This window comes from Lepisma saccharinum, chromosome 19, assembly GCF_977018435.1.
Source record: "Lepisma saccharinum chromosome 19, izLepSacc3.1, whole genome shotgun sequence".
Lineage (NCBI taxonomy): Eukaryota > Metazoa > Arthropoda > Insecta > Zygentoma > Lepismatidae > Lepisma > Lepisma saccharinum.
The window spans coordinates 8,646,722-8,674,664 of NC_139247.1; the positions used below are offsets into that span (position 1 = coordinate 8,646,722).

General features: G+C 37.3%; 1 protein-coding gene across 2 annotated transcripts; it reads left to right on the forward strand.

The window, feature by feature from the left end:
* Nucleotides 1–133: 133 nt before the first annotated feature.
* On the forward strand, nt 134–27,943 carry LOC146002801 (MIT domain-containing protein 1-like). 2 transcript variants are annotated; one of them, XM_083140751.1, is made up of 6 exons: nt 134–233; nt 8,731–8,877; nt 11,048–11,224; nt 19,030–19,268; nt 21,239–21,438; nt 27,562–27,943. In XM_083140751.1, the coding sequence occupies exons 3-6, from the start codon at nt 11,095–11,097 to the stop codon at nt 27,716–27,718; spliced, it is 726 nt and encodes a 241-aa protein (XP_082996877.1). In that variant the 5' UTR covers nt 134–233; nt 8,731–8,877; nt 11,048–11,094; the 3' UTR covers nt 27,719–27,943. The 2 variants fall into 2 exon arrangements, with proteins under 2 accessions (XP_082996877.1, XP_082996878.1); XM_083140752.1 differs by lacking the exon at nt 8,731–8,877 and having other exon boundaries at nt 146–233.

The window sequence follows — 27,943 nt, forward strand, 5'->3', positions numbered from 1 at the left end:
GATGTGAAGTCAGAACGAAGATGTGCTCTCGCGTTGTGCAATAAAAGTGACCCGTTTGTTTACAGACAGACAACAGACAAGATCAGGAAGTAATCTGTGGTAATCTGTGCTGGCAATTTCATCCCCTTATTCTGTGTATTCCAGTTTGTGATGCAAGTGAAATCGGAAGTGAAGGATCTTGCGTAATGTTGTCCAACTTCAAAATTAATCGCAAATCAACAATATGCCGATAAGTAGGTTCATATAATATTTTATATGAACAATGTAATGACCTTTTCAAACTATACATATAATGAGTTTTCATTGCCAAACAAAAGCATAGAATTCCTTTACAACTAGTTTACCACAGTTAAGAATTTGTATTACAAAAAAAAAAAAATGGTAAATGTCTGTTATATCGGAGACACATTTCTTCATTTTTACAGAAGAAACTACGGTAAATGTCTTATATCGGAGACACATTTCTAACGCATATTTTCAGTTTCAAATGGTTCGTACTTACCAATTGTGTATTCTGGAACGTATTTCAAGGTGCCATTATGCTTTTTACACGAAAATAACTTCGATTTTTCACATTACGAGTAATTATTTTGGGTCCTTTCTTCCGTTGCGGAACATAGAATATTTCGCGCACAGCTGTGGATCATCACACCACGTGCTTGTGTTTTGTCGATTTGGAGTGGGCATGCAGTGTTGCAACCTTCTTAACCGAAAAATACCTACTTTCGTGTTCATTATGTCATCACAAACCATTGACGGATAGCTCCAAAAACCATTCACGATAGCCCCAAAAACCATTAACGTTAGCCCCATGAACCATTTCCGGCAAGGTTAGGTTATTTTGTGTTAGGTTAAGTAAGCATGGTTAAGAAAATAAAAATAAAAAAATTCTTGTAAAAAAAAGGCACGTTTGGAAACACTTCTTCCTCTCGCAAGACCGCGTGACTTTCGACACTCGCGCCATCTGCAGGTTCATAATGGAAACAATGGCATAATGTTGTCGCTTCGCACAAAAGGCTACTTTATTACATCAAAAGTGCTTATTTTCTGTTGTGCAGCATTCCATAGTGACAAAATACCTCCACGAAGTTTGATAAATGCAAAAGAGACTCATTTCCGTAAGTAGTTTCTCCTGTAAATTTGAAGAAAAGTTTGTCTGATATAACAGACATTTACCGAAACTACTTACGGAAATGAGTTTCTGTAGTATTTTGAAAGTTCTTGGAGGTATTTTCTCACCGTAGAATGCTGCACAACAAGAAATAAGAACTTTTGATATAACAAACTTTCATTTTTTGCAAAGCGACAACATTACGCCGTTGTTTCCATTATGTACCTGCAGATTGCACGAGCGTCAAAAGTCATGCGGTCTCACCAGTCTTTCCACACGTGCCTTTTTTTTATTTTATTTTTTTTAACTATGCTTATCTAACCTAACCCATTTTATTTTTTTTAACTATGCTTACCTAACCTAACCCAACCTAACCTTGCCGGAAATGGTTCATGGGGCTATCGTGAAGGGTCTTTGAGGCTGTCGTGAATGGTTTTTGGGGCTATCAGGAATGGTTTTTGGGGCTATCCGTCAGTGGTTTGTGATGACATAATGAACACGAAAGTAGGTATTTTTCGGTTAAGAAGGTTGAAACACTGCATACCACACTCCAAATCGACAAAACACAAGCACGACGCGCGATGATCCACAGCTGTGTGCGCCATATTGTATGTTCCGCAACGGAAGAAAGGACCCAAAAGAATTACTCGTAACGTGAAAAATCGAAGTTATTTTTGTGTAAAAAGTATAATTACACCTTCAACTATGTTCCGCAATACACAATTTGTAAGTACGAACCATTTAAAACTGAAAATATTCGATAGATATGTGTCTCCGATATAACAGACAATTATCAAAAACATAATACCAGAACGTTTGGTTTTAGAAATCTTTTTTGGTACTATTATAGTATGGGGGTTACACCTACAAATTATATATTTCACACTTTTTTACATTCATAACGTACTATTTTGGCATGCGGAACATTTCCTAAGGTGAAATAATGCATTTCTAACTAAGATAATGTATATTTCTTACATTTACGAGTACTTACTGTTACTTGTTATTTCGATTCTGTAACACATTATGGCAGGCGATAGTGTACTGGTTCAGGGTGCGTTGTGCAAGTGTTTTGTCGATGTATGCAGTGTTGCAACCTCGTTCACCAGAAAATACCTACTTTTGTGCCCGTATTTGAAATTATGCTAATACCTCGCAAACCATTGACGTTAGCCCCAAAAAACATTTTCCGTAATGTTAGGTTTGATGAAGTTAGGTTAGGCAAGAATAGTTAAAAAAAAAAAAAGAAATGACACATCACGTTCTAGTGAAAACACGGCGAGTTTGAAACACTGACTATGGGGTTACGTCATCTTAACACACGGAACATTGTGCTCTCGTGCAGAAAGCAAATAACGGCAGAAGAAACAGCATGTCGGACAGAGATTTTCGCAGAAAACAACATGTATTCGCATTAAAATGGATCAAAACTACATTCACGAACTTCACAAACCTACAGAAAATGATTTCTGTAAGTACTTTCTCCTGTAAATTTGAAGAAATCCGTCTCTCCTATACTATAATGTTACCACAACTTCAACATTTCAGTTTTTTATCTGTTGTACTTTTCTAGTTAAGAGGCCCTAGCTCCGTGGTCCCATACTACAACCTCGATTTCCCGCACATTTCAAATATTTTTGTCACAAAAATTCGTTTTTTTTTATAACAAAGGGTGTTTCAAAATAGTGCGGAAGGTAATTTTTTAAATCTACCTGCTACAAAACTTATGTTTTCGTAATATTAAAATTCCTTATGTATGTAACGTCAATACGGTTTTTTAGGTCCATCATGGATTCATGTGACAGGCGCACATCTGCATATTTTATTTTTCTTCTTATGATTGACTTGTGCAATGGGATAATTTGCGGGTAAAATTTTAGTATGCCCAATATGCATTTCTTCAATTTTACACAAGAAGTACTTACGGAACTGACGGTAAGACTCTACTTTGTCCTTTTCCTAAGGAATACGTGTCATATATCGTTGGAAAGCTTATTGTAAAAAGAATTCAACAACGTGAATCCCAAAGTGAGGAAAAAAAGTGAGGAGGAAATCGATAAAAACCGATGTTGTCCGGATATGCGTAATTGAACGTACTGAGGAAACTCTTCGATCATGCACATATTTAGGGGTGAAATGAGTGTTAATGGAACCTAACCTAACAGGCCTAACCTCACCTTGTAGGCATACCTCGTCCCCGTGTATGGTTCGTGGGGCTACCCGTGCATGGTTTTTGGAGCAAACGTGAATTGTTTGTTGGACTATCGGGGATCTGAGAGACAGGCACTTGTAGTTAATATGCATATTTGCTTATGAAATTAAATGATTGAGAAAGATCAGCAGGGTGCAGAAACTCAACTTCCACGGTATTTCCAGCCTCATTCTTGTCCAAGACTACAGCAAGCCTCAATAATTGTTGTTCTCGCATGTTACATATCCTTTCACTTCTGCCAGTTGCAACCCTGGCTACCTCTCATTGTGGCATGCTTTCAGACTGCGGTTGGTCATAATATTTCACCCATAGCCATCCTACATCAGAAGCATAACTTGGGGGGACAAGGGGACACTTGCCTTCTCCCAATATTTTGAGACTTATAACCATGCTTTATAAAAACCTGGTAATTATTAAAACTTTTAAATATGTTATACATTAGTAGTAGTAGTACATTCAAATGGAATCGTATCCAAATATACAAATTTGTACATTTTTTAGATAGCCCAAGATATACGTTTTATATATATGTATTGTAAAGTTTCTTTATTTTTTAATTGTTTTAATTTTTTTTAACAAATATATGTTAACAACTTGCTCTCCCCTCAAAAAAGTGAGACCCCAAGTTATGCCCGTTTCCGACATAACCATTATTTCACCATTTGACCAATTTGGTAAACAACATAGTCCCTTTACAAATGAATGGAATTTACATTGCAATATTCCTGTGTCATATGGTCTTACCTAAGCTGCTCGTCAAGTCAACCTTGCAGCAGGTTTTATGTATCAATCCGCGCGAGAACTGAGCTCAGAATCTTCCGTGCCAGTCTTTCCTCAACCGCCGAGCTGCTTACATCGCAGACACTGAGAAAATCCACAGTATTGCCAACCGCACAACACATCAAAACCCGCATGCATGTCAAGTGGAATGTATTTTTGCTTCTCTTTGTCTCCTGAAACATAAAATTTTAAAAGTACTTTCTGCGCATAGATTATTTAATAAATGTGTCATTACTTAATATAAATGCGAAATATCTTCGAAACATGAGAGCGTGTGTGTATATTTCGAGCACGCAAAAATAAAAATGAACAAAGATAAAAGTAAACAACGATAGGCCCTCTTGAATTTAATGACAATTTTTTTTTTTTTTGGTTTAGAAAGAAATACATTTATGAAAAACGTGGTTGCTTCGTCCGCAATACATCCGTTCCTGTAAGACACACGCAATTCAAGTTATACCACCAAAAAAACATGATTTGTTATTGGTGATATATACAATCAGGTGCATTGTCTGTCGCTATTACTCTGGTTTCAATTTATGAATCACTTCACTAAACCAGGATTCAAATCTTGGTCTGTCCATTTCTTGCGGATAATCACCCTTCCCTTTCTTTGCGCGGAACAGTAAATATGCACCTTCAACAAAGCTTTCATTGCCGCCAGTGGGTGAAACAATAAGCCTCCCCCTTCCCCTCATCGTTGGTTTCTTCAGCCCTGGCGTGGTTTTGCATGCTGGTATCCTTCCATGTTTTATTCCCCCTTCCCCCACCCACCGAGTTGAAGGACGTCTCGTCCAAATAATAAACATGTTTCTTCTCACTGCGATATCTTTTAATACCGCGGAGATTCTTTTGTCGTCAAAAAACAAACAATCATTTCCTCTTGCTAAACTCAAACAGCAAATCATTCAACACCCGTGATACAATTCGTGCGCACATTGACGGCAAATCACCTCACGCCCTGTTTTACTTTGATCTTGTTGCCGCAAGGAGGATTATGCATTCAAAACAACTTGCTTGTCTTTGAAGAAAATTTCCCTTCGGACGAAGTCCAAAATAACATTAGGGTAAAACCGCGCGCTGAACAGTAGATTCAGCCATTCTCGCCGCTCTACAATAAACATAGGGTTAAAAGAGTGGGATGTGCAACACTGGTATCGCCGATTGCACGCGTTCTGCAACGCATTCAGTCTCGCTCGACTCGCTCTAAAGTTTCAGTGTCTCTTCAACGCACTACACATTGCAGTTGGCGAATCTACGGTTCTAAGTTCGTCTGCACAGTGATTGCAACCAATTAAGTCCATACCTGCTAATGGATGTACTATTTTGTCTGTATATTACAAATTAAATAACTGTTTTCTTGCAAGTATGCAGTTGTGTCGGAATAGAACCCGTCTCAGTGGAACTATGTTCTTGCGCGCACGTTTGGAACTACATATGCGAAAACCTGCTGCAAGGTTGACCTGACGCTTGGCTTAGTGTATAGTATTTGTTTGTACATGTCAAAAACTATGATCCCATTGCGATCCCACATCCAAACTTCTAAGACTTTATGTTGAAATATGGTGGAGGCACGTAATGGTTCTGATCCCACTTTAAAACTGTAGGTCCAGTCCCGGTTAGCCTTACTGTGCACAAAGGGGACTCAAACACCAATTCAATGAATCAATCAATGATGTTGGAATATTTATGTTTCTATGCGTACTTTTTTTAAAAAAAAAAAATTCAAAATATAGGTTTTTGAAAAGTTATTTTTTCAAAAAAGTTTGAATGACCTTGAAATATAAAAAAAATGAAAAATATTCATGTGATATATCTAATTAAAGCTCATAGGAAAAGCAACAATTTGGTTCTTATCCCAACCTTCTACGTCAATTCTAGCTTGATGAGTTTGTTTTGTGATTGCAGTTGTGCCGAAAATTGTGCTTTGTTCTATATTTCAGAGGGTTCTAATTGGAGAACTACAACAGATACAAATCTGCAATTTGCAGTTTTCCTACCTTAGGTGGTACTTCATAAGAAGTAAGTATGAATAAAATCAGAGATGGTCGCGTTCACAATTGGCCAAAATTTGAATTTGGTTCACTTGACATGGAATGACCCAGTGAGACCCAGGAGAACTATTCTTTGCGAGCAGCCATTCATTTACTATCCCCTGCTTGCATCATCCACTTTGTGAGCATTGTGTGCAAAGGGCTATTGCATCCGTAAATGCTTTCATTGCTAGGTTAAGGTTCTTGTCATTTATAAAGCACCCATAAATCCTTTTGTTGTTAGGTTATGCAGGTCAGATTTAGGGCTCGTAGCATTAAAATAATGCATACAAATCATTCCAACACTTCATTGCATAATATCTGGTCTGAAACATGTAACCTCCTTGGAGCCATGAACGACATGTTTGAGACGACCATAAACAATGAATTTTTCAAATTATAATTTCTCTGCTAAATAATATTTAGTGAATGTCTTAACTGTGCAAGTTAGTTTCTCGAATATACTTTGGGTGGCATAATGAAAGTATTTAAATTAATGTTACCCTCTGTACACTCACTAGAAAGTGAAAATTTTTGTGTAATTTATGAAGACTACGTTCCATATGAACGATTTCTGCTGTGTTCAGCTTGTGGAGATGTGTTAGGTTTTTTTTTTTCTTACATAGTACAACTCCCAGTGATGTGAACTAAATGTGCAGAATTATGTATATGCTGCATTGTTTTGTAGTGTTTTTACAAGTAATTTTTGCTTGTGAAAGTCATGCGGCTGGTGTCCCTCAGTACAGCAGTGAGAAAGTTAGAAATTTACATCATTTATAAGATTGTGCTTCACATAAATGTCTGCTGTTGTTTTAGGATGCGGATCACAAATTACGGAGTTTGATCTCAATGTAAGTCAAGAGTACTTTCGCCACTTTTCATTAGTAAATATCAGTTACATGCACACTGAAATAGCAAAAGAAGAAAAATAGATAAATAATAATATGTTCAAACTGTAACACCAACAAATTTAGCACTCCTAACCTAACTAAAATGTTGAAAATTGCTATCTGCGTTTCATATACTCTGTGACTAGAAGTAGCCGGAAACCTCCCTGAAAATGAAGTACAAGTTTGGGCCACCCTTAGCCTTGGTGAGCCTTCACTCTCGCAGATATACTTTCAATCAGGTGGCAGAAGGTTTCCTGGGCAATGGCAGCCAAGGAAATTCACTGTCGGCACTATGCAGGCACTATACACCACAACCACACCCTACCATCGTCTCCACATTGTGTACCATGATTCATCACTCCACGCAACAGTTTTCCACTGTTCTTTGGTCCAGTTTCGACACTCCTTGCACCATGCGAGGTGTCATTTTGCATTTGCCTGTGTGATGTTTGGCTTATGAGCAGCTGCTCTGCCATGGAAACCAAGTTGCCATCTTCGTGCCAAACAGTCATGGTGCTTGGAGTAGATCCTGATGCAGTTCAGAATTCCTGTGTGATGGTGGCAATAGATGATTGACGATTACGCTGTACAACCTTTTCAATACTCAACGGTCTCTGGAGGTCAACATGGTAGGTTGGCCTGCATGCTGTACGGTTGTACACGTCCCTTCAAATTTCCATTTCACTATAACGTTGGAAACAGTGGACCTAGGGATGTTTAGTGGGTGGAAATCTCACGCACAGACTTCTTACACAAGTAGCACCTAACCAGCTGACCACATTGAAAGTCTGAGTTCCTCAAACCGTCCCATACTGCTGTCTCACGCTGTCTGCAGACTACTGAGATGGCTGACCATGTGTTTCACATGGTAGATGACAGTACTGTGTCATCCTCTATGATAAACATACGTTTCATTGTGTGTCCGGATACTTTTCATCCATATGTAGAATATAACATGCGCTACATTTTTTTGGTGTAAAGTTTCGCAAAACGTACATGCATTGCATATATATAAATAATAAATTAATCTGTGGTGTAACAGCCCGTGAAGGCCAGTGCCTGCCCAGCAACTTCCAGCCTGACTTTCACTAGGGATGATGGGAGATCATCCAACCACTTATGGGATGATGTGTAGTCAGCAAGACGAACCCCCATTGTTGTAAGTTTTCTATGACTGGGTTACTCTACTCATTTTTAGTTTTCCAATTTCCTCATAATGGTGGGTGATCTAGTTCCATACACTGGCCGAAATCTCAGGAAAAGTTATGATGCTACCCTCAGGAGACTCGAACCTGCACACGTCACATAGCTGAAGCCTCAAGCTTGCACTTTAGACCACATTGTCTTGGTGGGGGACATGCTCATAAATGTGGCACATTTATATTTTGAATTCTCAAAAACAAGAATTGTTAAATGTTAGTGGTAATTTTGTTTGCTTTTTAAGCACATAATATGTTGAAATTCACAAGAAAGGCCACAATTTGCATTTTTTGCTATTTTCAATGCAGGAAAAATATGTTGAGAACATGTCACTGCCTGCACATAAACAGCTTTTTGCAACAATAACATTTTTTTTGGTGTTATCACATTTACAAAAAAAAATCATGGTTCCTAGTTAATAGTTTCAAAATTGAGTAAAGGAAGCCATTTTTGAAAACTCTACATACTGCTAATTTTTTATAATATATCTGTATATTTTTACAGGAGTTATAATTTGGCCAAAGATAACTGATGATGCTTAAAAGCTGAGCAAAATGTTTGTAGTACAAAGATTAAGAGTATCACATCCCACGCTGTTCATCGAAGACTTGTTGGTCTGCTGTACATTGTCCACAAACAGTGTTTTTGCCTGTAAGTATCATGTTTGTAGTTGATTGATTGATTTACTTTATTTTATTTCACTTGTGCCACTTTTGGCTAATTTACAAGGATGGGGATGAGTGATGACATGATGAAATTGATGAATGGACACTCACAACAAACATCAATGCCCAGGCCAGGATTCGAACCCTGGACCCCTGACGTCATAGTGTGATATGCTAACCACTCTGACACGGAGGCTGGCTGTTCATAGTTGAATTTTGGCCTTTGTTTTTTTTTTTTTTTATTATGCATGTTCTAATGTAAAATTTCTCTTCCCCTGTATCTCCCCCCCCCTCTCTCTCTCTCTAGGCCATAACTTGACTTTTGTGTTATGCAAGTCTGCTAACTATGAGGTCCATCGGCAAGTTAACCTTTAGGGGATGAATCCTTGTGTGTCTGGATACCCCCTGTGGATGCGATCTTTTCAAGCACGTGCTTTTCCAGGGTGGCTACTCACCGGGAATTATGTGTTAATTCTAGCGAAAAATTCCAACTTTTATTAATCCAAATTAATTCATACATTTCCAAATGTCCCGAAGCAAGTTTTTCGGAGTTTAGCTTTTATTTGTACCGAGCAAGGGAAAGGAAGCTGCATGGAAAATAAAACAGAATTCTCGTAATTCATTTGCTTTGTTAGTGTCCTTTGCTGAGCAATCTATCTGACAGATGGAAGACTATTGAAATATATCTTAAAGTTCATTAGGTAAATTTGAGTTCAAAATTCTTATACAATTAACAATTTTTTGTAGAGTAGTATATCTCGTAACACTTGTTACTTGTGTTTGTGGATGTATTTCTGGTCTGAGTATGTGAAATGCCAGATGTAAACTCTGCACCTTAAATTGAATATTTGAAATAGAATTTTTGGATCAATTGGGAATCGCACAGATCCTTTATGTTGCTAATATATTGTGGGGGGTGGGGAGGGAGAGGCGGTAATACATAAGGTTGATATAGAAAAAAACATCTTCTTGGACCTTAAATTTTTGGGAAGTTTGCCTTGAAAACCAGGAATTGTACTTTATTTTTATCGTGAACCTACAGTGGCCACCCTATTTTCATACTTGACACAAAGTACAAAAAAAAATAATTCATAACTGTGGTAGAGAGCTTTTAGTGGGCCAGCCACCATGGCAGAGTGGTTAGCACATCACTCTACGGCACCAGGGATCCTGGGTTCAAATCCCGGCCGGGGCATGGATGTTTGTGATTGTCCATTTATCAATTTCATCATATCATTGCCATCTTCGCAAATTATCTAAAAAAGAAAGCAAAGTAAAATGAAGAAAATCAATCAAAGCTTTTAGTGGATGTAAAATTTATGCAATTCATCTCACAATAATTGCAGTTAATCCTTTCAGGACCAGATTGAAATTTTGAGTTTTCCCGAGGAGATGGGTTGTACAAATAATCATGCTAAGTGATTTAGCTGAGTGGCTGGAAGTTGTGAGAAAATAATCTCGATTATTGCAAGATTGCAAGGTAAAGGCAAATCCATAACCAATTGGAGCAGTTTGTCATTATTACAACACATCATGGAAGCACAGTGCCACATTTCAACCTGGTGGTGAAAAATTGAACTATTTATTTTTATCCCCATCCTCTTCCCCATGGTCTGCATAGTGGATTCACCAAATTTCAGAGTTCTGTGGTGCCTCAAACAGGCTACAGAGGGCTCTGAGTTGGGTAACTTTAATTCTGGCCACCCGGTATGTGAAGTTTGTGCTAGCTTGTATGGTGTTCTGTGGTTTGGTGTTGATTGTATGCTTCTTGCTGCTGAATTATGTTCTAAGTTGGATTTTTGAACCTAGTCTACTAACGTTTCTGATAACCCCCATGGATATTTGGTATGCATACTGTACGTTTTGACTCGCTCTTTATCTTAGGTCTGTTGTACGTTCAGTTCCCACCAACAGCAAAAGAAATTACACCTGAAGATGAGAAAAGAGGTAATCTCTCGTAACAGTGTTAGAATAGGTGTAGTTTACTAGACAATGGATAATGTCCAATTAGCATTGCATGCTTATGCTTCAGTGTTGGTAATAGTACTTTATTAGTACTGATAAAACAATCAATTCAATTTACTGACAAATCTATTAATTTATTTTGCTTGCCTTACTTTCCAGCTTCTAATACATCTTTTGTTTTATTTTAACAGGACATTACTCTGATTTGACATATTTTGTGTTCGAAACCATATAAAGAATGGCGTTTAAGGAGCCAACAGCAATTGCCATTTTGGTGCGTGCCGTAGAGCTCGACACGAAGCGAAGATTCACAGAAGCATTGCTTCTGTATCAGGAAGGACTTCAGTGCCTGATGGAAGTGATCAAAGGTATGTATAAAATATAGAGGCATTTAACATTGGAATGGAAATGTGTGGGTTGTATATTTAAAAGTGGCAACACTGTCAGCAAAAGGTGTTAATTCTGTGCATGTGCTATCAGACGTTGAGCATTGTCAGTTGGGGCCCATGTCAATGTGTGGAGTGCCAAAAGTGGTTAGTGCAGAGAGTGCTGTTGTGTATGTACAAGGTTGAAATGAAAAAAACATTTTGTGTACTGTCCTAAAACATGTTTCCAAAGGTAGAACAGTGATATTGGATCAAAATCCAGGTGGCCCGTGCCAAAAACGCATGAGAATGTCATCAATACCTAGCCGTATCTGATAGTTGGACAATGGGTAAGTGCACTTTTTGATAAGGTTTGGATGTGTCAGTGAGAACATGAGTAAAATTGCATCACTCTGGATTCCCTATGGTGACAGGCAGGGGTAGGTATTGTTGCTACAGGCTTCATGCAAGTCTTGATGACATTCTCATACATTTTGCCATGAGACACTTGAATTTTGATCCAATATCACTGTTCTACCTTTGTAAACATGTTTTAGTGCAGTACACAAAATGTTGTTTTCATTTCAACCTTGTACATACACAACAGCACTCCCTGCACTAACCACTTTTGGCACTCCACACATCGACATTGGCCTCCAACTGACAGTGCTCATTGTCTATTATCACCTCTTCCTGACACTAATGCCACTTTTAAATTTACAACCCACGCACATACCACTATCGGTTAGTTCACTTATGAAATTGGTGATCTTAATTGTCAACTATGTTTCAGTGCCTGTGTGTATTTCTTGGTAGCCTTATGTCAACTTCTGCGGCCGAGTGGTTAGCGTGCCATGCTACAATGCTAGGGGTCGCAGGTGTGAATTTCAGCCTGACCATGGGTCTTCTTTGCGAGTGTCGCTTCATTAATTTTGTCATATCAACACTAATCTCATGTGATGTGCATGAATAGCCTACATGCTGACATGCCCATAATGTAAGAATCACTCAAAGCTTTTTCTCTGAGCCATGCTTCACCATGCAATCCAGGTACGATACCCACTGGGGGCCACATTGCGCAGTGGTGTCAAAGCATGTTGTACTAACCACTCCACCATGAAGGTTGGCTAAAAGGTGGGTGAGTGGATTGTAGGTTAACCAGATAGCTCTAACTACACAAAGTGCAGATGATTACCATAGCATGGATTGCGGCCTCAATTGCAAGAATGCCTCTAATAAAGCACAGTGTACGTTCATGTGTGACACTTTTCCTCAAAATGTTGTTCCACAATTCTGTTATGTATAACTAACTAACTCCCTAGCCTTCTTAAACCCGAAGGTTCATGGCTGCAGCAACACAGGCCTTCCATCTTTCCCTATCTTGAGCAAGTTCCATATACTCTTTTCCATCAATACCGATTTCCCTTAGGTCCATCTCAACGTTGTCCCTCCATCTTCGTCTTGGCCTTCCTACAGGTCTCTTACCATCAGGTTTCCCAACAAGAATCCTGTGAACTCCTCTTTCCTCTCCCATTCGTGCCACATGGCCTGCCCACCTAAGTCTTCTTGATTTAATTATTCTAATAATATCTGGACATGAATACAAATTATGTAGTTCTATATTATGTAACCTTCTCCACTCACCTGTCTCCTCATCCCTTTTAGGTCCAAAGATTTTCCTAAGGATCTTATTTTCAAATACTCTCAATTTATGTTCCTCTTTCAATGTAAAGGACCAAGTTTCACACCCATATAATACTACAGGCAAAATTACGGTTTTGTATATTTTAACTTTTACTTTCTTAGATATTAAATGAGAAGACAAAATTTTATGAAGAGAGAAGTAACATGCATTTCCTGAATTAAGCCTACTTTTTATTTCCTCTTTAATATAATTTTCATTTGTTAATATTACTCCTAAGTATTTGAATTTGGAAACTGGTTGAAACTAGTTGTTATCAATAATTAGATTTTGATTATTACCTAACACTTGGTTTCGGCCTGTAAGCATATATTTAGTTTCCTCTTTGTTAACTTCCAAACCTATCTGTTTAGCAGTTTTGAAAAATATTTTAGCATTATTCTTAATTGTATTCACATCATCCCCCAGTAAGTCTACATCATCTGCATATGCTAACAACTGAGTCACACCATTTAACTTTAGTCCTTGTTTAGTTTCTTTTACCTTCCTAACAGCATATTCTAAGGCAAAATTAAAGAGCAATGGAGATAGTGCATCTCCTTGTTTTAACCATACATCTGTTATGTATATTGATGTGTAATTTTATGTATATGCTTAAGTGGAAGATAGGCATGAGCTGTACTCCACAAGTCAGCATGAGGCAGGAATGATTTGATTATCAGTAGGGTGTGGCTTTATAGGCACTAGAAACCTCTCTAATATGCAAGCAAATAGACACCAAAAAATAGGCACTTAAAAAAGCACTATAAAGTAATGAAGGGAATAAAACAGGCTCTTGAAGAGGCCTACTAAAGTTAAAAAAAAAGACACTAAGACAGGCATTGAGCATGAACTAGTTAATTAAATTTTCTTCTTGCAATGCACAGTTAGACTATATTAGCATTACAATCTCAGGATCAGGAACTAAATGCCCTATTTTTATTTCTGGAGACTTTATATGTATTTCCCATGTGGGAAAGAAATTTTAAAGTGTTAAATAATTTAACAGTTATACTTGCCTCCTTCATATGAGCTTGACAGAATGTAACATTTTCAATGGTAAAACAAGTTTCTGCCAGCAATCTGTTGTTTAAGTAATGTACTTCTGGCCACCTTGTCCAAGGGTGCCCATCTTTCCCCAAGGCCAGTGGTGTGTCACCCTTAGATCACGTCATAATCCCCATAAAATATTTAATTACGACATCATGCCTATTATTATCCTATCACTTTTTAAAGCTTTCTGAACACTATTTCATCAGTGCTTCCCTTCTTCATCTAATGGATTAAATATGGTGCATCTAGGGTAAAAATTACTTGGAACATGCTCCGTAAATTAATTACTATGAAATATATTCTGATTCGCCCTTCTCATCAAACATATTGCAGCATTGTGCCAAGGTGTAAACATTTGCTACATATACTAACCACATGCAATACTTACACTTCTCCAGCTCCCACCTGTTCCACACCAAAAAAGCCACTCCATTCTCCCTAGCCCTCAGGGAACAGCACCTTAATTCTTCACCCACCTCCCACCGGAATTACAACCTCCGCCTACACCAAGCCCTGGTCAACCGTGGCTATCCCTCCACCCTGGTCACCAAACAAATATTGCGAGCTGTCTCTCACACCACCACCACCACCAAGAAACCTGCCGCCACCATAATCTCCACTTCAACAAAATTAAGCACTACACTTTCTACTCTCAATCCTCCACAGTGATCCTGAAACCAAAAACATCTTTCCCAAGAAGCCTAGAGTGGTTGTCACCCCCCCCCCCCCCAACCTCCAAAACATCCTGGTCCACAACACTCCTTCACCACACAACCAACACCCCCTTGCCCATAAATGCAACCGCCCTAGGTGCAAAACCTGCCTCATTCTTATTACCTCTCACACCCTCCAGGTGCACAGGACCACTGGCAAATTTACCCTTCACCCCAAAGGGACCTGCTACACTTCAAATTTGATCTACATCCTCACCTGCAACATCTGGGGGAAACATCAACTGCCCTCAACTTCAACCACCGTTCCTCCATCCACAACCTGGACTTCACTGTTGCCATCCATACCAACCTCCACAATATCCCTTTCAATGACTGCTTCTGAGTAGCGATCATCCATCTCTTACCCCAACCAGCTAACACCTCAATTTGCAAAAGATGAGAGAAGGCCTATATATCGGCCATGAGTGCAACCACTCCACATGGCCTGAACAAGGCCACCCAGTAACTTCCTCACCTCATCCCACCCCCTCCGCAACTCATCCCTCCAGCCCCAAACCAGTGTTCTCCCACCCCACCTCGTCCTCCCACTCACAATTTTTGACGAGCCTGGTGACCGAACAGTGTTTTTTTCCATTTTACGCACTACTAGTTCTTCAATCAAGACCTGGCAACTCTGCAGGCTTCTAACTTCCGTTTCCTTCTTTGCAAAAAAAATTTCGCTATCTGGTGAGTGTTTCCTTTCTCCTTCTTTGGTTTTTAATTAGCCCTTTTGGCCCTCGCTTGTCCTTTGACATTTTGAAACACATGTTATTTCCACAGATAAATATCTTACTTCCTTTCCCACACACAGCAAAGTACATTGGCACTGGTTGAATTCTACAAGCTTTAAGCTGGAATAAGAAAGGGATGGATTGGTGTCGTTTCATCCAAGTCTGATTTACCAACAGCTAGTCTAGTTTGCTTACTCTGATTAAGCGACAATTGGAATTCCCAAAGGGCTGACACCCCTTCTGAAACTCAAATATGGCAAATACCAGTTTTAGTCTCCAACAAATTTAAAATTTCTTGCATATCCTATTTTCCTTTGTTCAAAAAAACTTTCTTCAGTGTTTGGACCTCCCCGATGGTGCAGCGGTAGCGTCGTTGTCTTGTAATCAAGGGATCCCGGGTTCGATACCTGGTGGAGGCACATAGTGGTTCGGATCCCACTTCAAATTGTATGTCCAGTCCCTACTGTGCATAAAGTGGACTTAAAACACTAAATCAATCAATTTATTAAGTAGAGAAAGTCAAAAATGCATAAAGAAAGCTGAAGGAAGCAAATATTGAAGAATAGGCATTGTTAGGCATGATTAAGCAAAATTGGTGCCAACCCTAAAAATATACCTTTATAGACACTATAAAAATGTATTTTCGGACTAGAAACATCATCAAATGAGCTTAAAAATTAAAGCCTATGTTTTACTACTAAGAAATGAAAAAGGCAAATAGGCAAAAATATGCACCCTAATTTTCAGATTTGTCTACTTAATTATGTGTTAACCTTTAGTGAAGGGAGCCTCACATACAAGTATAGCCTATCTGGATGAGACTTTCCAAATTTGTCATTGTATACAAAATGAATCGTAGCTTGAGAACTAGTTGCTGTTGAGAGATTATTTTTTTTAGAATTACAAGACTTTAAGCAGAGGTGACATTTATACATTGTAACCCTCAATAATGAGGAAGAGGAAGAAAGAAAATTGATATTTAACAAAGAAATTTGTATTTGTCATGCACCATGGTCACCATAATAGATCAAAATGAATGAAGAAAAATGCAGTATGTAGCAATGGTACATTCCTACAAGCATGCAAAGTATCGTTGAAAATTGGCTGCTACATTTGAAGAAGGAAAATAATAACAATGCACAAGAATGCCAGTGTTGTCAGCTTCCGGGAAAAAAATGGAATTTTTCTTTGTGTCTAGCTGAAGCCAGGGCAGCTGTTTTCGAATTTTCCTCTCTTTTTGAAAAACCGCTGGATATTTCAAAATCTGAAAAAAATTACATATTCTGAGAATTCTTTCTGGAGCATTCACAACAATCTACATGTGGTTTGTTTTCGTTGTTGTCCAGATATTCTCAATAGTTTCATTCCTACGTAAGTTTATGAAACGAAGAAGATAAAAAGGCCAATGTGAATGAACTGAAACTTTGTTTAAACAAGATTCATGAAGAGCTTGTCCAATGTTTCTTACATGCAGTATAGGCATGTTTAAAACAGAAGTGTTACAAGCAACTTGTTTAAAATATTTAAAACACATGACTTTTTTTTCTTAAATTTTTAACATTTTTTAGACTTGTTTAAAACACATTTTAATATTTCATTACTTGATTCTTTATAGTTCATTGTTATTTGTGTGTTTGGTAATTTTGTCTATCTATGTAATTAGTTTACTGTGCTCAGAAATCTGTTCAGTGGTCGAAAATGTATATTCTGTCAGCAAGTAAACATGTTGTGATGTATACCTGTGGGCTACGTTTAAAAACACATGCTTATTTTTTGTTATTACAAGTGTTTGAAACACTTTTATGATTGAGTGATATATGGATGAAACTGTTTTGTTTCGCACTTAACGTACCTTGTTGTTGATTAGCCAAAGTGGCAGAAAAGCAAAGAAAAATTAACCAAATCAATCAACTAAACAGCTTATGTGTGAGATTTCTAAGTAACACAAATACCTAGGTAGGTATTTTAAGAAGTTACACAAGTGTTTACTTTATAACTAGAAACACAGTCCTTCCTTGGATGATTGACAGATTTTTTTTTTTAACTTTAATGGCTTCCGCATAGTCTAATGGTTAGCTCTTGCCTTTGGTTTGAGTGGTTCCAGGTTTGAATCCTGGTGGGAGCCCCCAAAATTTCAGCATTGACCCAACATCTTGTGGATATTTGTGGAACTACGAGGGCAATTCAGAAAAAAAAAAACACCGTTTGGTTATCAATGACAAGACACTCGTAGATACAGAACTTTTATTATACACATTAGAAAAGTACATTACATTACTTTTCGACATAACCATTCAAATTGAGGCACTTGTGATAACGTTTTACAAGGTTTGAAATTCCTTCTGGAAAAAAATCTCCTGCCTCTCATTGTCAAAGCAGTGCAATGCAAGCAACTGTTACAAGTGCCTGAAGAGGTGGTAGTCGCTCGGTGCCAAATCTGTGCTATAGGGTGGATGATCCAAAACATCCCAATGGAAGTGCTCCAAAAGTTCTTGAGTGCATCCAGCGGTGGACTCATCGCCAGTCACAATTCTGTTCAGAAATTGTTCTCCTTCATTGGCATAACGTGAGAAAAACTCCAATGCAGAACCCATTCGGTGTTTTTTGTGTTCCTCAGAATGGAGTTTTGGAACCCAACGAGCACAGAACTGGTATCCCAACTTTTCGGTCACCACCACATACAAAACAGTCCGAGAAATTTGTTGAAAGCGAACATGAACCGACGGACTTCACGGACAGTTTTGTCTATTTCCTGCACGAGTTGATTGCTGACTGCAGATGGGTGCCCACTTCTTGCCGCATCGTGCACGTCAGTTCATCCATCTTTAAACATGCGACACCATTCACGCACAACACCTTCACTCATCACGTTTGGTCCGTAAACATTACACAGTTTGCGATGAATCACAGCTGCCGAAAGTTTTTTTTTTCACAGAGAAATCGTATTACTGCACGCATTTCACATTTGGTGGGATTTTCTTTTGGAGCGTTCATTTTAAATTGTTATAGCGGACGAATCAACTACAACACAACCTTCCACTGCCCACTGCATACTGAACTACTTCGCACAGCGCCACAGGACTGATGTCTCTATTCCCATCCATTTCTCGCACATGCGCAAACGGAGGTTTTTTTCCAAATTGCCTTCGTACTTGAAAAGAAGAAGCAGTCTCCAGTCTCGAAAGCCAGAAAACAGCAGCACTGACCACACATCACCCAATGAAGGAACTTCTCTTGCAGGCCGGCCCTTAGAAGGCTGTTGATTTTGATTCCACCAGGTTTTGAACTCAGAACCCCTAGAGAGCTTGGAGTTTTAGTTATCAACTATATTATTCTTAGAAAATAAGTCTTCTTTGCATAATGTTTCAAATGTTCTATTTGTTTAAAACATGTTTCTTGTTCTTGATTAAAACATTTAAATCATTCTCAAAAGAAAAATATTTTATGTATTTCTTTTAAAAAAACTCAGTTTGCCAACAGTGAATGAATGTTTTGTTAAGTTGATGTGTAAAAATCGATGCACACAGTTCAAAATGGTGATTTGCAAAATCTTTAGCATTAGTTTTATTTGGTGTATCCAAAACATCAGTTGCAGCTATGAATTCGGATGTGTTTGTATTCAAATTGCAGATATGAGAGATGAAACAAGAAAAGGCAAGTATAGGGCAAAGGCCGAGGAATACATGGACAGAGCTGAAAGAATAAAGCAGCACATTGAGCGAGAGAAGGCTGCCGGTAACTATCATGAGCAAATCACCATTGAAGAAAACTCAACCGGCCACAGCTACGAGAGTGTCTTTGGAAGATTTTTGAATGACGAAGTGAAGGAGATTGATATAGCTGATGCTTATGTGCGAAAACACCATCAGGTATAAGTTTTACATTTTGTATGGAACTTACGTTTTCAATGTTCTAGTTTGTTCTAGTCTTTACCAAATTGTCTTCTACACCTGGAATGGAACGATTTGATGTTGTGATCCGTTTGAACCAGAGTAGCTAGTGCAAATTGTTTAAGCTTTAGTGGCCGAATGGGGAAAAGGATTTCCCAGCACTATGTGGCAGCAATTAATGTGCCATTTCATGATATCTTAGTTCTGTATATTTTTTTGTGTTCATTAGTACACATACGAAGATATACACATCCTCGAATTACAAAACAATATATCCATTGGTACTATTATTAACAAGTAGAGTTTGAAAAAGTCATTTGTTTCCCTGTATTATGGGAAGAACTTAACTTCTATAACCTATAACTTCTCACTCACCACTTTTTTCTGATATATATCACTTTTAGATGTAATAATTGGAATAAATGGACATTATAATGCAACAATTAGGTGTCCAGGGGGAAATCCCTACTTTTCATAAATTTTGACTTTCAATAATGTTGCATAATGCCCCCTTTTTTATTTTTAATTGGAGAAGAGTGGTCTTTTGTCATGCTTCCCTCCAAATTTAGATCATCCAACATCTATAGGGTCGATGCTAGAAGCTACATTCGGGAATTTGTTTCTGTAAGCTGTCAACACTGCCACTCTTATTCATTATTATTATTTTTTGCCCAATAAGTATCAGCCTATTTGCATAGTTTGAAAGTTTCCATGTACAATTGCTACGTACTACATTTTTTCCATTTACTTAGGCCAATTGTGCTGGGCACAGAGGCATGCAGAACAATTTTAAAAATTGAATTTCTTCTTGTTTCTTTAACTTTCATACTGGAAGATGCAATGTATAAATTTCCCATCCGCTGAAAGCCCTGTCATTCTGAAAAAGAAGAGAAACTATTTCATATCTCTACAACAATTACTTCTCCCCCAATATTTTTTTTGTACATCATGTCAATTTGAAATGCATGCACTAGAAACATCCCATCTGAAGAGGCTATTCTCATTCCTCATCCACTATAGGTTAAAGCATTGAAATATTATTGTAATATGGAAAACAAATATGGACCAGAAATTTGCAGAAAGTTAGTTTGAAAAATTATCTATATGCAGGGGTAGACAAAACTAAAAATAATTTAGGCGCTAGCCTTTTTTTTTTCAGTAGCCAAGGGTTTTTTTTTTGGGCAAATATGGGCTAAGGAAAAAAACATGAATGAAATAAGATAAAGCTACACATTTGAATTTGCACCTTAAAACACTTAATTTATTAACTAATACAAGATTGGAGTAAAAGCAATTCATTTTTAAGAGACACCGAAATAGCCTTCATTGGGTTCCCAGTCATACTTGCGAAATTGCATTATGTGTTTATATTTGATTTTCCACCAAAATGCAGAACTGTACTCTGTCAGGAATCCTTGGTTCAAATCTCAGTCCTCGACATTGGTGTTCTTTGTGCTTGTCCTTTCATGAGTGTCGTCATATCTTCACGATTAGTCAAAAAGCCCAAAAGCAAAGTAAAATACACCAAATTAAATCAATATACTGTACTTGTTATTTAAAAAATAATAATAATGATAATTTGTATAAGTGAACTCGAAATATTAATAAAATATTTGCAGATCTAAATTTAAAATTTAGGCACCAGGTAAAATTCTTCTTGCAGTGTGGCATCCTGGTACCAAGTTGTTTATCCCTGCCTACACGTGACACAGCTTGTTTTATTTGTTTAACCAAGCAGGAGTAAATATTAGTCGAATTGGTCTATTTTTTGGACAATGTTCAGAAATTAAATGTAAAATTATTCTAAAAATTGGTTTTATAATCAGGGCCAAAAAATTTGATTGTTCTAAATTTATTGATTAACCACAAATTTGTTCATTATCTTTGTAGTTCTTATTGTCTTCTCTTTTCACACTAAAATTTTGTTAATAGTGTCCTTTTATTTTCAGTGTCAAAATTTCCTCCGCTTTTGTGAATTATGCGTGAAGAAATGCAAGGACCTGAGGGAAATCCGGCTCACCACTGGCAGTGATCCTGGCAAAATAGAAGAGCAAAAACAGAACTTGACGCAGATTGGGGAAAGCCTTGCACAGCACAATGTGAAACTGCATGCGAACACATCATCAACATTGCACGATCGACATATCCGGTAAGTGTTCACAAGAGTGTAATTTTCAGTTTCATGGGGATGAACTTGTAAGAAATTTTCACAAACGTTGATAACCTTTAGTATGTTTTTTAAATATGTGGTCCATCACTAGGGCTACATATTTATGGTAAATAGAAGACCCAAGATTTTGGTGCAGAAATTAAACCAGGCACATTTTGGGATCGAAAGCGGTATATCAAATCCAATTTCAGTGTTTTGATGGTGAATGAAACCCTAAATTTGATTTTAAAACTATAATTAGTACACAAAATAAACATTTGCCTTCTAATAGCAATTCTGATAGTATTAAGTGTATTCCTGTGTAACGAGTTCATTTTTCCTTCAGTTAATTAATTATCCATGAGTTTCATAACTCACAGGATAATTCAGACTTCAAATAGTGTCATATCAGAAAATAAAGTCTAAATTTCGTGTTTAAGACCAGTTTATTTTGCTTCATTTCGTAACAAAACATTTTAGGAAAATACACCTCACACTTTTCAAAAACATAAAAAATGAACATTGCAGTGTGTTTATTCATAATTTGTTTCCCGTCAGAAACGAAATATGCATGCCTCTCTCTATTATTCTTGTTGAATGTTTGCTTCCTGTTCAGTGACGATATGATCATTATCATAAGTAGTACGAGGGTTGCTATTTATGTATCCGGAATAACAAACAAAATAAAATATGTATCATTGAAAATGGTTTTATGTTTTTCAAAATATTCTCCATGATGATCAATGCACTTTTGCATACGTTTGAACCAATTCTCATAGCACTTTGTAATTCCGATTGGGGTATCTCGAAAACATACATTTTGAATTCATCAATCGCTTCTTCTGGCATCGAAAATCGTTGACCACATAGCTTATTTTTCACGTACGGGAACAAAATGAAACCATTCGGTGCTAAATCAGGGCTATACGGTGGATGACCCATCAATTCAATGTTTTCACTTTTCAAATACTGAGTTGTTTGGACCGATGTGTGGCAACTTGCATTGTCATGGTGAAGAATGATCCTGCGTCGCTGGTTATTTTTTGCTGATTTCCCCAAAGACTTCTGGCAAACAAATGGTTGTGTACCATTCAAAATTGACAGTTCTATGATTCTCTAGTGGCACTGTAGCCACATGTCCATTTTTCCCCAAAAAACAGGTGACCATTTGTTTCAAAGTGCTTCTTGCACGAACAATTTATGTTGGGTTTGGCTCATCTTGGAACACCCACACCGTCGACTGCTGTTTGCTTTCGGGCTCATATGCATAAATCCAAGATTTGTCACCTGTGTAGATGTTATACACGGCTTTTGAAGCACCACGATTGTATTTTGTTAGTATTTCTTTGCACCAATGGACACAAGACTTTTTTGAGCGATTGTCAAATTATGTGAGATCCAACGCGAACAAATCTTCTTCACAGCTAAATGTTCATGCAATATCTTATGTATGCTAGTCATACTAATGCCCAGGGATGCCTCAATCTCACGATATGTCACATGACGATCTTGCATTATCAGTTCTCGCACAGCATCAATGTTTTCTGGCACAACAACCGATTTTGGACGGCCTTCTTTAGATTTGTCTGTGAGCGAACGACGGCCACGATTGAATTCACTAAACCAGTGATATACAGTGCTTTTAGATAGTGCTTCATCGCGAAAAGTCGAAGTGAGTTGATTGATGCACTGTTGTTGAGGTAATCCACATTGAAAGTCATAGAAAATCATTGCTCGAAAATGTTCTAGAGTTAATTCCATTGTTGGCCTCGGATGAAATTTTCAAGTCCCTGTAACAAACAATGTTACCTAGCAACATTAGTGTTTCCAGTTCCGGATACATAAATAGCAACCTATGTATAACCCAGACCATAGAAGCATAAAGGCATTTTGTGTATCTGGTTTGTACTGTACTGGTTGAAAGTTTAAGAAATATATTTCAGTTGATATTTGAAGGTATTAATTAGAATTTGATAATCAATGCCTGAATTTGAGTATTTTTGTATGCATATTAAAATATCCAGAAAGCAATAATTCTCATTGTTATGATTAAGCAGAAGTGGTAGAAAAACAATGCTAACAAGATATAAAATATAGTGAAGCATGTCACAACCGCACTTTTTATTAACCTTTAGCAGCCGGATGGGAAGCTGGCTTCCCATGCGTTTAAACCCATTGTTGGCACCTGGGAAGAGTTTTCCCAGCACCATGTGGTTAGCAATTAATGTTCAATTTCTTGAAATGTACACATGATATTTCAGTTCTGCTACTTTTAGTTCATTTGTATGCACATGAAGATGTGACTAGGGCTGAGCCGATACCACTTTGAACCGATACTGATGCCAATACTCTCTCTCACCTGCACCCACCAATACCGATAACTAGAGGCACATATTTTTAGTAAATAAAAAAACAAAATTTCAGTACAAAAACTGAGTCAATTTCAGGTTTGAAAGCGGTAAATAAAATAATACTTTGGTGTTATAGCGGTGAAAAATTGGATGAAAAGTGGTATATAAAAAGACATTTTGGTTTTAAAATTGTGAATATAATCCTAAATTTGATTTAAAAACTACACTTATTACACAAAATTAACATTTCACTTCTAATAGCACATTTATGTAGTTATCAGAGTATTACATTTATTTCTGTGTAAAGGAGTCCATTTTTGCTTCTCCAATATTCAAACCAGAATTAAACAATTTTCTGTGAATTGCATAACACTCAGGATAATTCAGACCTCGGAAGGAGTCGCATCGGTAACTAAACCCTAAATTTCATGTTTAAGAGTTAATTTCGCATTTTGCAGGTCATTTTGCATTATTTCGTGACAAAACATAGGAGCAAAATGCATTTCACACCTTTCAAAAACATGAAAAATTAACACTACAGTGCGTTTTTTGGCATTTCGTTTTTTCGTCAAAAACGAAATATGCATGGCCCTACCAATAATGATATTTGTAAAATTTGATTACCAACTCATCACATCACATCACATTCATTTAAATGATTCGAAAATAACACTTGAAAATTTCTTGTTGACATTTTTTTTTAATATATATATGAACTTCTCTGTAGACCCAAAGGATGCAAAGAAAGAGGTTTTGGAAATGTAGCAAGACCTTTTTAAAAGTGTTGCAGTTACACCAAAATAGAAACCTGTAAATTTTGTCTCCTCTTCAGTTCATATAAGCACTCACTATTCATTCTGGTTGTTTGGGTTAACCTCAAGACTGAGGAAAAGCAACTTAAAAATATATGCAAATACAGTTATTAAAAAGTAATGCCTCTATATGCTATTCTGTCCATCATTCTGTGTCATTTGCCGATATCAACAGTCACATAAGGGACCTACACAGAAGGAAAGAGTCCAAAAGTAAATTGTTGAATCCACAACCCTTTCTTCTTGCTTGAATGTAGATAAAACAAAACAAATTCCACAGTGACCTTCACCACTCTTTCCCAAGAACTCTGCAATCATCTGGCCCGGAAACATCCCAGCATGGTATTAATGCTGGTTTTAGCGCACTAGTTTGTGAGCAGGAAATGAAAAAGAGTGCTTTCTTTTATTTCCACACAGCCTTTACCAGGTACCTACATGCCTTTGAGAAGTTTGGTTGCAAGTGTCACTTTGCCTATGCTTTAGATCTTGTCAATCAGCTGCTTCCCAGGAGGGTGGGGGTTTGTCCAGCATTTATTGGAAAAACTACGTGTGAAAGTTCTTCCAATCTTTCCCAAGGGAAAACGAATGAACTTTTGAAAAGGACAAATGTTGCCCTTGGCCTTGATTCTAGTGACTGAAAAACAATGGTATCAGTGGGAAATTTCAACCGATACTTACTGATACCGATACCACTGGTCAGCCAAAACCGATGTATCGGTATCAGCTCAGTCCTAGATGTGACATACCCAACTTAAAAAACAATATATCCATTGTTACTAATATGAACAGAATTTGAAAAGTCCTTTGTTTCCCTCTGCCTATTATGGGATAGAACTTATAAAAAGGTCTATAGCTCCTCTACCACCACTTGTTTCTCATATATTTCAATTTTACATGTAATAAGAACAGTATACAATAGTGGTTCAAGGGCAAAGGTCCAATTTTCAAAATTTCCCAAACATTATGAACATCTTGCATAATATTAGGTTGTTTTTTTTTTAAAATTACAATTCAAGGATGGGCAATACATATCCTCAAAGAGTAGTCTTTTGTCTTACTTCTCTCCCAAATGTGGTTCCTCCAGCATCCCTATTGCTGACATTAGAAGTGAAATTTTGAAATTGTTTCTGTAAGCTGGCTACATGGTTGTTATTTTTTTCCCCTCAAAGAACCAGCTTATTTTCAATGAAGCTTTGCCAGCTTGTAGGAATGTATCATTAATATATACTGCAGTTTTCATTCACTTCGGTCTATTATAGTGGGCACTGGAGCAGGCTGAATACTATTTTTTTTTTATTATTATTTTATTTTCTTCTCCTTCCATTAACTTGGTACAATGTATAAATTTCACCTCTGCCAAAATCTGTTCCATTTCGAAAGAAAACAAAACCAATTTTGTGTGTCTGTAACAATTAGTTCTCCAGCTACGATTTTTTTTGTTCATCACTGCTAGTTTGAAAAGTGCGTGCTTCAAAAGTTCCAGGGGTAGACAAAACTAAAAGTATTTTGGGGACCAGCATTTTTTTTTTTTAAATATGGGCTAAGATAGCCATTAATTCAACTAAGACAAGGTATGAAATGTGATCTTAAAACATTCATTTATTAATTAATACAAAATTGGAATGAAAGTAGTAGCTCAGTCGTTAGGGTTTGTGACTACCGTGCGGGGAGAACTGGGATCTCCACCTGTTCAAGCAGCGTGGTGCCAAGCACAGGGGAGCACTTTACTTTTTTTCTTTTTTTTACAGTGCAAAGATTTATAATGACATGTTTATTATTCTGATTTAATTATGCATGTGATGCAGAAAACACACAAACATTAAAAAACACGTACTGTTCTTGTTATTTAAAAAATGCTGATGGAAATATCTGTAAGAAAACTAAAAAGAAAATCCTGAATAATTCAGGCACCGAGGGAAAATCTTCCAAGTGCCCTGTATTTTTCTCCCTTGGATGATACCTTAGAAAAAGAAACCATGTATTTAAACATGTTCTTTACAAAACCAGGATACATTAATCATACCTCTATTCATTTAAAAAATAATGAAGTTGCAGAATTTTGAAGCGAATTGTAGCCTATGTATAAAAATATCAAATATATAAAATTGTGAACAATATTACAGATACTGTAATAATAACTTTATCCACTAAAGTGTTGTAATTTAGAACAGTTTATACAGGGCCGGGTTAAGTTTGGCAAGACTGCCAGTAGGTGGAGTGAGACTTCACGCGGAAGCTGGGATTTTGCTAGACACGTGATGCCATTTTATTCGGCATCGAGCAGTGGAATGCTGTACATTGTGCTTTTGTTATGGAAACAATTTTTAAAAATGGGGAATCTGTTGTTGGAACATTACATTACCATGTTGCAAGATTTTCTCTTGCCAGAACTTTGCAGACGACGAATTGACCCTACGCAAATTTGGTTTCAACAAGATGGAGTGGGTTGACTACTCATACATCGAAGACATCGATGACAGTTCTAAGAGAAATGTTTCCCTGGCATGCCATCTCTCAACAAGGCAACATGCCATGGCCACCTTGCTCACCGAATCTATCGCAATGCGATTATTTTTTATGGGGTACCTCAAAGGGAAGGCTTCCATGAATGAACCATGCACTAAAGATGAACTGAAAGCCTTAATTCGTGTTGAAATATCGGCAATTCCACAAGATAATGGTCCAATGTGCTGTGTAGAATTTCAGTGACAGGTTGCGAGAGTGTGTTTGCAAGAATGGATCTTATTTGTGTGACGTCATTTTTTAAACGTAGACATTTATTTATCCATTTTTTTCGTTATGATTCATAAGTTTCACTTAATTTGCTGTAAATTAAAAAAAAATGTTTTGTATCAAATTACAATCGTGTACTATGATTTCAGAAACCGTCAGATTTCCCTTCTGGACCTTGTATATACCATCAACTGTGCTCCATTATTCTAATTTGTTTGGCATTTCAGGTTGAGTTCTGGTTGGATCATCAAAATTGGCCGTGGATTGGACTACTTTAAAGCTGCTCCAAAATTCTCCTTAGGCTTCTTTGACATGGACCTAAGGCCTTGCGTTGAGACGAATGTCGACATATTCCACTCTGCGAATGTGAGGACAGTGAACTAGTGACCCAGTACACTACGGACCAAACAAAGACTAGAACAACAGATTATGTAAATACTTCTTGTAAAGAAATATGCCTGTTGAACTGATCTCGAAGTATATTTTTACTGCTCAGTAAACAAAGCAATTGATACAACATTTTAAATAGATTATAAAGGAAGTCTTTCCTCTCGTGTCTTAAGGATGTATTAAGACATGCAGTAAATTGGATCTTTTTAATTTGTACTA